This window comes from Austrofundulus limnaeus, unplaced genomic scaffold (genome assembly GCF_001266775.1).
Source record: "Austrofundulus limnaeus strain Quisiro unplaced genomic scaffold, Austrofundulus_limnaeus-1.0 Scaffold0, whole genome shotgun sequence".
NCBI classification, from domain to species: domain Eukaryota; kingdom Metazoa; phylum Chordata; class Actinopteri; order Cyprinodontiformes; family Rivulidae; genus Austrofundulus; species Austrofundulus limnaeus.
The window spans coordinates 2347958-2359728 of record NW_013952402.1 but is presented as its reverse complement, the minus strand read 5'-3'; the positions used below and the strand labels follow the sequence as shown (position 1 = coordinate 2359728).

Here is an 11771-nt window from a genome sequence, read left to right as displayed (position 1 = left end):
AATAAAATAAAAATCAAGACTTCACATGGAACACTGGCTTGGTGTGCTTCTCATGGGGTATCTGTCTGTAAAATCTGCAAAGCAATGACACGCTTTTCAGAAAACCCACCGACATACTGAAGATGTCATTTCAGCTTCTGTTCAGACTGAGTCAAAAAAGCCAAACTGAGTCACTCAGGGTACCAAAAAGAGAAGCTGATAAATTTATTTCAAATGGACCGCTCCTTTTCAAACGTATTTATCAATAATCATAAACTTTTAGAGAAAAAAAAAACACCTGACTCAGATTTTTTTGCTGCAGTCTGTTCCATGTTTTAACATCCTTCCATTTTTTTCTGCTTTGTCTGTGACTTTGATGTTTTAGTTTACAGTTTTTTTGTGGCAGGTGGCTATTTGCAATTTAAAAATTACCTTCTTTCTGCTCATCTCCACAAGAAACATAAAAAGAGCAGCTTGTTAATGATAATCGTACAGATGGAGGGGGCTGAGCTGAAAGAAAAAAAAATGCAAGAAGGCACAAACCTAAATAATTGCGATCGTTGCTGTTGGCTAATCCAGTTGCCACATGATAATTTTATTTGACTGCATTGTGCATGGAGTCAAGTGTGTTTTTCTTTTCTGATGGTTTCAAAGAAGCCAAAAGATTTAATTAGTTCCCTCAAAAGTTCCGAGGCTCTCCTTCAACACAGTCAAATACATATGTACTCACATCGGTGTAGGACAATCTGTTCTGCACCAATCTGCCTAATGMTTTTTTTTTTCTGTAATAATATTTGAGATATATTTCGTGCGTTTGATCAGTTATAGAGCGGAGCCCAGTGTTTGAGTTGTAGGCCAGTGAGAGGAGAAAACACAGTCCCTGTGTGGGTTTTAATTGCCATGCTGCCTGACACTGCCTCGCTTGTTTTTCTTCCATCTCCTGTAAGAAGTGCACATAATTGGCTCCAGTGTTTGTGGATTCAGAGTTGCTCGTCAGCTCATAGAAATCATGTTTTTTGGCGGCACTCAGAGGTGTCCTCGGAGAGTAGAAAGTTAGTGTCACCTTTTGCTTCTCTGTGCTTTTACTTTGCCCCCTTTTTTTCCTGCTTCCTGTATTTTTTTTTTGTTTTGTTTTGTTTTGTTGAAGGGAACTGAACAGAAAAAGGCAGGTTTTGTTGGAAATCCAGTGAAAGGCAGAATTAGGATGCTCTAGTACAATGTTATAATGAGCAGAAATATGTGAATGGAGGTAAGGAAACTCAAAGTCCAGTGAGAATAAAGTCAGACCAGCTAGAAGAGGTGTAAGATGACCTAAAATGATTACGGTTTATTTAAATATAAGAGTCAAGATTGTGAAAACTTTWGAAGTTAAAAGAGACATCTCATGCACTTAAATCCTTTTTTTCCAATGTAAAGTGAACCTATGATGCTTTGGTCTGAATTTCTCCTTACTGTAACTCCACAAGCCCCACCCATTTTACTGAGGTGCGTCTCAGATCAACTCATTTTGAGGCTGTCTCTTTAAATCCAAACAAGGTGCTTTATACCCCGCCCTCCAGCTTCTAGACCGGTCCATTCTAGTTTGATAGAGGGGTTTATGACTATATAGCTGCGCAGAAACTTTTTATGTACTTAGTAATTAAAAGATGTCAACAAGGGAAGACTRGTCCATCCAGTCTTACATGTTGAAGTCAGAGTCAAAATTCTGCACTCCTCGAGACTCCCAAGTATAAAGTGCATTTAACTGCTAAAACAGTGGATTTTGCTGTGTCCCCTTTAAATTTATGAAGTAAAACAGAGTCCACAATGTAAAAATGTGAACTTTAGAAAAGAAAAAGACGAAAAATATACATCTATTAAATGTAATACCAATTAAAAACATCTTTGCAAGCTCAAAAACATTAAATTAATTTTTAATTAAGTATCTCTGTCGAAACTTTAACTCAAAAGATCTATTTTTTTATAATGAAGTTTAAGAAATATAGGTATGGTTTGTGGCTCCCTTCCAGCTGCAGGTTATCTCTGGGTTTACATTAATACCAGATTAAACATGAGATATAACACAAATCATTTCTTGTTAATTAGAAGAACAAAAGGTTTCTCAGGTTACTGTGTTGGAAAAATAATTGCGCACTACACTGTGTGGCAAGTTGAGCTGCATAAAAATGAAAWTCAGTTTCAGTACTTTAATGGCAAAGTCAACATTTTATTAATGTTTTTTATATTCTCAACAACCTTTTCTCTACTCTGCTCCTATGTTGGTGGTTGGTATTTTTTATGTCCTCCAAACAAACAACTATTCTGTGTTTCTTGTTACGTAACTCAGTGTGTGATTTAGTCAAAATACCACCAAGCATCTTTGTCAGAGTATCATTTAAAACAAACATTTTAATGTATGATTTAAAAAGTACTTTACCCATCATGTTTTATGTCACTTCAGAACTGTGCGGTAGAGTTTGTGAGATTTAGATGCGTCTATCTGTAAGATTTTGTGGCAGCATATTATTTGTCTTATTTTATTAATATTGTGTTGAAACTAGCAATTAATGAACAATATTTAAAAAATGACTGGAGCTCCGAGAGAGGAAGAATCCATTATAGAGTCAACTTTATTTTAATCCGTGTTAACTGCACACGTTTCTGCCTCACTATCCACAAAACTGAAATCCCTTTTTTTGTATGTTAAGCTCCAGTAATATATTTCTGCRATCGGTTCATGGCACTTGGCTTCCAGTTCTTAATATTTCAGCGAGTGTAAAGACTAAAAGGTCTCAGCTAAACCTTTAAAGTTTACCCAGGGCACTGGAAGAAATTCCTCACATTTTCCAGCCTCATCTTAAATAGCTATTACTGACCTGGCCTCAAGTGCACCCCCCCGTCGCCACCCACCCTCACCTCCATGTCTATCAGATCTGCAGAGTTTTAATGTGGTCCCTTCCTCACTTCTTCTGTTTCCATGGATACGAGCGCTCAGCATCTCCCAGTATTTGCCTTTCTAAAGGGCAATGTGAACTCAGGGCTTCAACCTCCTTTTTTGTCTGCCTATAAGTGTCTGCTCTATCATGACATCGTCACGGTGTATGTTTCTCTGCTTCCGCATGCGGAGTTTTATTTTTGGGATGCCTAATGAGGCTGGGGGTGGTATGGGCATCCAATTGAAGCGTGAAACAAAACGGTTGCATATGACCTGTTTCCAAGAAACACGACAGGCTCTATTTTCAGCACCTTGGACAGCACACGAGCAGCGACAACATCAGATTTTGCTTTTGGGGCGWGAATCTACAGGCGGAAAAGCTACCAGGCCTACAGTATACGGGTTTATTTTGTTCACATACCTAAAATTCAGCAGATAGAAGTGATGTCACATAGATTGCAATAGATTGTGAGAACRGTATTTATTCAATTATAATACGTAAAATTTAATCCATAAAATCATCCATAAAGTTGGAGGGTAGTATTATACTCGGATAAATATTTTTTTCTTATGTATTTTAACTGAAATATCGGCAAAATGCCTGAGTCCGGAAATGAGACCTTGTTGTAAAAAGCAGTTGAAACAAGCTTACCTCTGACACTCCTCCGTGCTTCAGAGCGAGATAATAACAGATCCAGGCAGGCGACATGATGGGAAAAAAGGGGGGGGAGTATTTCTGCACCTTAGTAAAGATAACAAACTAATGACATTAGTGTGTGACTGGGCCGCTCCTCAAACAACAACAAACACGTTCGTCTGTAATGGCTGACGTCTGCCGGTGTTCTGAAAAAATTTGTATCCCTGAAAAAATGTTTCCCCACCAGAGAGGGCGCTTGCGAGTAGGAAGTAATCTGCTTTTGCCTCACAAGATGGCCCAAATCTCATGTGAAGTCTCTGACTTTTGTGTTGGCGCATCCTGGTGGACTATGTGTAAAATGCCAGAATTCAAATGATGCTGCTACAGCTGATATATATTTGTTGTCAAAATACCTTTTAGTACATATGTTGTTAAAATAAAATGAACAGTCCAATGATCATTTTACTGATATGTATAAAGACTGCAAAGGCTGAAAAATCTTGAAGTCTGTATGAAATTGGAGGTAGTTTGAGGATTAATTTTTTGTGCTTTTTAAGCTAAAAAAAGGTGGGGGTCATATTATACATGAGATCGTATTATACACGAATAAATACGATAATTTGGTTTTCACCCCATAATAATCAAAACCAGTGCCAGTTTTATAAACCTGTTTAAAGGCAAGGTATGTAAAATTCCAAAAGCTGCTTTGAATGCCTTTTTTTAAAAGTGAAATAAAAAAAAATGTTGGCAAGCTGGATGGAAGTCACCTGCTGCCCATCCCTGATATAGACGGTGTCGGCTGCAATGATTAAGGACAAACTTTTCAGCAAAAATGTCACAGTTAGGCCTAACAAATGTCTTGGAGATGACGCTCTGCCACCAAGACACCAAACTTGAGCTCAGCATTTGCAGAATTAGCTCAGTTTTGCAACGATTAGAATTTGAGTTTTAATCTGTAATCTGTTCTAAAGCAGGACTGTTGACCTGTGTGACCTCTGTGATCTGCAGGAGAATWACTCATTTAGTGTGACTTTCACAGAGAAAATGCAAAGTGTAAGGGAGGAAACAGTTTTGCGTGGACAGTCTGGAATGTGTTGCTACACTTCAGTCCTTCCCTCTCTGTACAGTGTTACTCAGATTACCAGGGCTTTGCTTTGCTAACTGTGTAAAAAGAAGGGGGGTAATCTATTCTTATTCGCAAAAGACATTGTGTAGTGACAAGATTCCTAAAAACACTTCTTTCTTTCTAATCCTTTTCTAAACAATCCCATTTGGTGATGCCTCTCAGTGGAGCGATGAGGGACAGGCTTACGACGCTGAGAAGTTGTCGAGCCTGGAAATGATCCGTTGCCTCGGACACATGCGTTCCTTTTTCAGTGGTGTTGTATCCCCCCCACCCGCGGTTCTGTTTGTGTAAAACACTTGACCTTGGCTCACACGCCTCCAGGTGGGATCCCCAGCATACTAATGAGGGTTAGTGGAGAGGAATGCTACGCCGTGGCTTTCTGTGTCAGCTGGTCTGGCTGTGATCGGATCCAAACTATCACCTCCTTTGGTGTTGCGGATCAAGCTGAGGCTTTGTTTCATTCACTCTTTCTGTGGATTGTCAAGAGGGATAAATACTGTTGATGGGGCAAGAACAGTTCCAGGAAATTAAGAAATATCAATACAATTGATGTGCACCCGCAGGGAGTTTCTACTTTTATAGAAGTCTTTTGGAATCCGAGGGAGACTGCATTACCTTAATGCAAGACTGCAGCACTTTAATTTGTACATTAACTGTTTTAAAACTCAATCTCAGTAAAATGGATTGGAGTAAAGCTGAGTTTAATGCTGAGTGAAAATTTCTTATACCGTGCTTCTTTTTCTTCTGTCAATAGGGTGTGTGCATCATGACAACAGCTTTCCTGCACTTCTTCTTCCTCGCATCTTTCTGCTGGGTCCTCACAGAGGCCTGGCAGTCCTACATGGCGGTAACAGGAAAGGTTCGGACCAGACTCATCCGCAAGCGCTTTCTCTGTCTGGGCTGGGGTAAGTATGCCGGGCTTATCGTCACCARGTCTTGCAGCTGCCATTTTCCGACTCTATCACTTGACAAGGTGTCCGTCTAGAAACGTATAAGTCGTTTTCCTTTTACTGTTCTCATCACCTTCGTGGGGCGACTGGATCTTCGTCCTGGCAGGCTCTTTGTTGCGGCGCTTTTGTGCTTCAGTCAAGCTGGATAAATAGAGCGGCCTTTTAGCGGCGTTGGGGGGGATGGGACAGACTGGCGCAGTTCTCCTAGAGCAGGTTGCAGTGACCTTATGTCTGACGGAGAGGATGAGAGCTTGGCATTTGCACTACGCTGCAGCAGGATACGCTTTATCTAGAGCCCTCACTCATGGAGTTCAGAAGTATGGAAAATTTACACATCTAAATTTGGACAAATGTTCACACTGAGGCTGCACCAAATACAGAGAAGAGCGAACGTATCTTCTCTGAAACGTGGTAAAATCTGGTGTTCAGTCATGAAAAACTAGGTACCGCGTAGTGTTATCCTATATGACCCCTGCACGTACGCAAAGCACCAATGCATCAGGTTTATTGTTTTGATTGGGGGTCCGGGGGTGGGGGGGCTCATTGGTGGGCCTGAAATGGTAAATGGTACTGAACTTATAGAGCGCTTTTCAAGTCCCTCCGGACCCCAACGCGCTTTACACTAACAGACATTCACCCATTCACACTCACATTCACACACTGATGATGGCAAACTACACTGTAGCCACAGCTGCCCTGGGGCACACTGACAGAGGTGGGGCTGCCATGCWTCGGCGCCACCGGATCCTCTGACCACCATCAGTAGGCAAGGAGGGTGAAGTGTCTTGCCCAAGGACACAACGACTGAGACGGCTGGACGGGGGATTGAACCAGTGACCTTCTGGTTCCAGGACGACTCCCCTAACCACTCCGCCACAGCCGCCCCAAATGAAAGATTACCCTTCATCGGAGCTGAACAAAAAAAATAATAATAATCAGAAGCTCCTACAGTTTTTGAGTTATAAGCATTATTTTATGTCCAGACACCCACTTTTCAGATGGAGTGGGGGGTCCAGGGGGGCTAATTAGTGGGCCAAATGGATAGCCCATCATTTTAGTTAAACAAAAACAAATGAAGGAACGAACGAATGAACGAAGGAACGAAGGAACAAAGGAACGAACAAACAAAGGAACAAAGGAACAAACAAACGAAGGAACGAATGAAGGAACAAAGGAACGAACAAACGAAAGAACAACGGAACGAACAAACGAAGGAACGAATGAAGGAACAAAGGAACGAATGAAGGAACAAAGGAATGAACGAASGAARGAASGAARGAASGAACYAASGAACAAAGGAACYAASYAASGAACAAAGGAACAAAGGAACGAACAAACGAAGGAACGAATGAAGGAACAAACAAACAAACAAACAAAAAACCCTGAAGCTCCTATGTTGAATAGTTTTTGAGCATTTTTGTATGTCCAGACAACCCCTTTTGAGATGGAACCCCCTCCTCAAATATGGGGTCTATGGTAAAACCATTGGCTGGCACAGTGTAGGTCAGATCATCTACAGTCCTGCCAAATTTCATGTTGATCAGTGCAGCCGTTTCCGTGACACGGTTGACCAAAAGATACAAAAAAAACTAAAAAAATACAATAAAAGAAATAAACAGTATGAAAACTATATGACCCCCAATTTACATGTAGGGGTCATAATTAACACTTGTGTGTTTCATTGTAAGAGTAACATTCAAACACATGATTTAAATCATGACAGATTCGAACTATAAAATAATTTTTGCAAATGAATGGGTTCATGAGCACATCTGGGGGAAAAAACAGACAAACTGTATCAAAATGTAAAGATTCCCCTCCATTTGATAACCGTCAGTCCTGATCTCCCTCCAAACAGCTCTTCTTTTCAAGCTACTAGAAATCTCTTCTTATAAAAAAAATCAATTTGATTATGAAAGAGCCCACTCTCATTCTTCTTGTTACCTAGCAACAAACAAGGCTCTCTTAGTCATTGCAGTGCCACTGCTTGCTGCAAAAGATGGACAAAGACTGTTCTACTATCACAAAGATTCAGGGTTAACAAAAAACTCATTGTGGGAATATGGATGATGAATAAATGACGATTCGCTTTTTTTAATGCACCTTTCTAGAAAACTGTAGTTTTTAATCTCTGGAGATTATGATCTGGATGACAACATACAGTAGCATAAGCAGATCACAGCTCATAGTATAGTTTGTCTCTTAATTTAGCTCGTTTCGAGAGCAGTGTCTCTACGCCCGAGTTGTGATTTATGGCGTGCTGGCGAACACTCAGCACACTTTACCTCCTCGGCACTGCAGAGAGGCACAGGACGGCCACAGGGTCTTTGGCTCGTGCCTCCAGGAAACTGATTACATCAATAGCACCTGCCTGCGCCGCTTGGAGAGGAAACYCTTTAATATTCCGTGCACACAATTGTAAAGACTGAATCAATTGCACTGATCTATAATGAGGAGCCACACAGACACAAAAAAAAACCTTCTTATTACAAAAGGTGAAGGGCGGTGAAATTTCTCGTAGTACAGTCATGAAATCTCACTATGTTGCTTCCTGTATCTGACGCACTGCTGCCATTTTATCAAAGCTTGCAGCGTGTTCTCATCCAGCTGTAAACGCTATATTGCCCGATGTATTGACTGAAATGGTGAAATGTGTGTGGTTGATCATAAACTCCTGAATGTTCTCACCYTCTTATATGGTGGTCTCTAATGAAATCAGTGTAGATTACCTTTTCCTGCAATGAAGTGTTTTTTTTTTTCTTTTTTTAAATTCTATCAGCCGGAAATCAAACTGCTCTAATAACTGTTTGTTCTTTCTTTTCAAAGGATTACCAGCTTTAGTCGTTGCAGTTTCAATGGGATTCACCAAAACAAAAGGCTATGGGACACCTTTATAGTAAGTTGTTTTTATTTCTTTTCTCTTTTTTTTCTTTTTTTTGCTTTGTCATTTCTAGTTATTCCTCAGCACTCGCACAAATGGTGGGTTCATGGTAACACTTAAGAGTAATGATGCAGTGCTTCTGCAGTGYCTTACTTATCCTAAATAGAGCCATAAACAAAGTCCCATGAACCCAATCAAATCTGAAAATAGCACAGCAAGACCCCAATTTCAAGTGACTTGTATCCCGGCGGGACATCAAATGCATAAACACTGCTCAAAATCTCTTTAGCATTTTATTGCCCTGTGAAAGTTTGGGTACAGAGCTCGAGCATATGGCACATCTCCACTGACAATTGAGCGAAATAACAATGATGTGCTGGTGAGCACCATTACCGTGGATGTTAACGCTGTGGTGGGAGTTAATTGTTTTTTTTTTCCTTTTTGTGTGTGTGTGTGTTTCTTTTGCAGCTGTTGGCTCTCTTTAGAGGGTGGGCTCCTGTACGCCTTTGTTGGACCTGCAGCAGCTGTTGTTTTGGTATGTGTTGATTTCTACTTTATTTACTTCATCGTGCAAAGAATGCACAAGATATTCTAAAGCACTTGATTTTTTTTTTTAAATGTGACCTATCACATCAAACCACAGCCTGGTAAAAAAAAAAACAGCCTCTTGTTCTTCACTTTGCTTTGTATGATGGTCTGGACTCTTGGCTATTGAGAAGCAATTTCTTCCTGGAGGCGTGTTCTCTGTTGAAGTTTAAAATGATTGGATCTGATTTACCCAATCGCTTACGATTGGCCGTCACAGCAAACATTAGCGATTGGGTAAATCAGGTAGTGTGCCAGCTTGACCATGAAGGAAGCTAAGCTAAGAAGCTAACCGGAAATTGCTTGTGCTGTAAACAACCGTCCCCTACTGAGAAGAGAGAGGTACCGAGRTGAACGAGACGGCTGTAAATGAGAGCTGCAGGCTTTGAGAGACAAATTTAATTMAATTTAGAAACCTGTCATCARYGACTGGCTTCTTTCACTTCCTCTGCTGCCTTTGCTAAACTACAAGCAGACTAAAAAAAGCACAGAAAACCGTCGTCGTTCACAACTCCTCCTTCTGTTCGCGGATTGGCCCGGTTGAAATTCTACGGGAGAAATCCTTGTCTATGGGAGAAATCCCAGACGAAACAGTGAAGGGAAACTAGAACTGAGCAGAACTGTGTAGGAAAGCAAGGGCCAGACTAATCAAACAAAGGATTAAGACCAAAAGTGGTGGAGAAATAGCAGATATAGTGTTTTTATGAAAACATTTGCTTTAATTGCATTTTGTCAAACTTTAATGAGCAAATGCCTTATTAATGTGTTAGAAATATCATTTTAATTAACCTTTCTGAAATATAAACTTAAACAAKTTTTTAGAACACMTTTCATCAGTAGCAACAGAAAAAAAAAGATTTTGAGCAAAACCACTTTAATTTTATTTTGTCAAACTTTAATGAGCAAATGCCTTATTAATGTGTTAGAAATATCATTTTAATTAACCTTTCTGAAATATAAACTTAAACAAATTTTTAGAACACGTTTCATCAGTAGCAACAGAAAAAAAAAGATTTTGAGCAAAACCACTTTAATTTTGTTTTATTTTTTCCCTGAGAGCTAGGAAAGCTTTTCTTTTTTTTCCAGCTTGGAAATCGTAGTATCCAAATACCATTTCAGATTTATTGGAATAACCTGAAAATAGGATTTAGGCCAAAAATGAATGTATTGTTGTGATTAACAAGACAAACAATGTCTAACAATGTTTAGAACCGCTCATGATGAAGAGGATGATCCGGGTATCAAAATGTAGCTCCAAAAGCCAGAAATCTGAAAATGTGCTGAAGTCATTTGGACCAAATTTGACCTAATCCTCAGTTTGATGGTTCACAAATGTGCAAATATTTCTGAATTTCTGAACCTTTTTAATTAAGATTTGAAAATTCCAAAGCAATTTGCAGCAATTGTTTAAAAAAAGAAACAAAGCTCATTTGGCGATAATAACGTATGATTGTGGTTCGACTGCACAGCGTCATAATGACTAACAAGAGGAGCACACTCTGCTTTCAAAGACAAAGTAATGAGCGCCCCATCGGGCTCAAGTAATTCTCTTTCATTTGTCATAATGGTCCTCCATGTAGCTGTAAAGTTATTAAGTATTTATGTCTCCGATTTGTCCAACATCTAATATAGCAGGGTAATTTAATCAGCTGGTGTTTATGTAGTTGTAATAAGAAAAGTACACAAAAAAGCATRATTATCCAAATAGCTAAAGAATGTGGATATTAAATTCCAGTTTTACTGTCAAGTCTGTTCTATTTAGGATATGGAAGTGACTAAATGCTAGCCTGTTGCTCTGTTGAGGTTCTGAACTTCAGAGGAATGCACGCTAATGTCTGCAAGTTAAAGGGAACATACACAAAATCCACTATTTTAGCTGTTTGCATTTTGTTGTGTACTTGGAGTCTCTAGGAGTGCAGACAAGTCCATTTTAGCTTCTCTTGGTGCTGCGTAGCTATCTTTATATTCAGTTTTAGTTTTCTCTTTTTTCAGGCATTGCAGTTCCACTTTATACAGACCCCAACTGAATGACTGAAATGTGAAAAAGAAGGTGTCTCCTTTAAAAGAAATTGAATTCTCTCCCAAATCTGTTTTTTTGGAAATACTTATTGGGTCATCCAACGCATTTGATTGTATCTAAATGTGTTAGAAATATATATATATATATATTTTAATAGTTAGAGGGGAACTAGTTTTCTGATAATACAAGGAGAACATGTCTTTGAGAAGTGCCTCTTGACAGGCAGATCTTTTCCTGAGGATGGTGTGCTGGGATGAGTGTGCAGGTCATGTCTCATGCACTGGCTGAAATGCCACAGAGAAGAGCAAACAACAGAAGRTGGAGGTCGCGGCTCGTTGCAGATGAAAGCAAATGCTGTGGCAGAATGAGTCATTGGCAACCTATGGCTGTGTCRAAAACGACAGGCCGGGTCCTCCGGAGGACCCAGACTACCCGTTCGAGGTGGGCCAGGTCCTTGGTAGACCGGGAAGACCGGAAAAAAAAGAGGCTGTGAATTTGGCCGGTCTAGCCTCCACTCCTTACCCCGGCGTACGTCATGTCACCTAGCAACTGTGACAAGGCTAAACAAACAAACTTAAATCAAAATTAGAAAAATATCAATACATTAGAATTATTAATATCACAAAACAATAAAATTAACTTAAAGGTATCATTTGAAGAACTAATTGACCCGCTGTAG

At 39.7% G+C, this 11771-nt stretch overlaps 1 protein-coding gene across 1 annotated transcript in view; it reads left to right on the top strand.

Moving 5' to 3' along the window:
* Nucleotides 1-11771, top strand: part of adgrb3 (adhesion G protein-coupled receptor B3) — a gene marked incomplete in the record, with an annotated part of 135320 nt that overhangs the window by 114243 nt on the left and 9306 nt on the right. Inside the window, 3 exon segments of the mRNA XM_014002695.1 lie at nucleotides 5411-5561; nucleotides 8433-8502; nucleotides 8956-9022. Of these exon segments, the coding sequence (XP_013858149.1) occupies nucleotides 5411-5561; nucleotides 8433-8502; nucleotides 8956-9022 (288 nt within the window).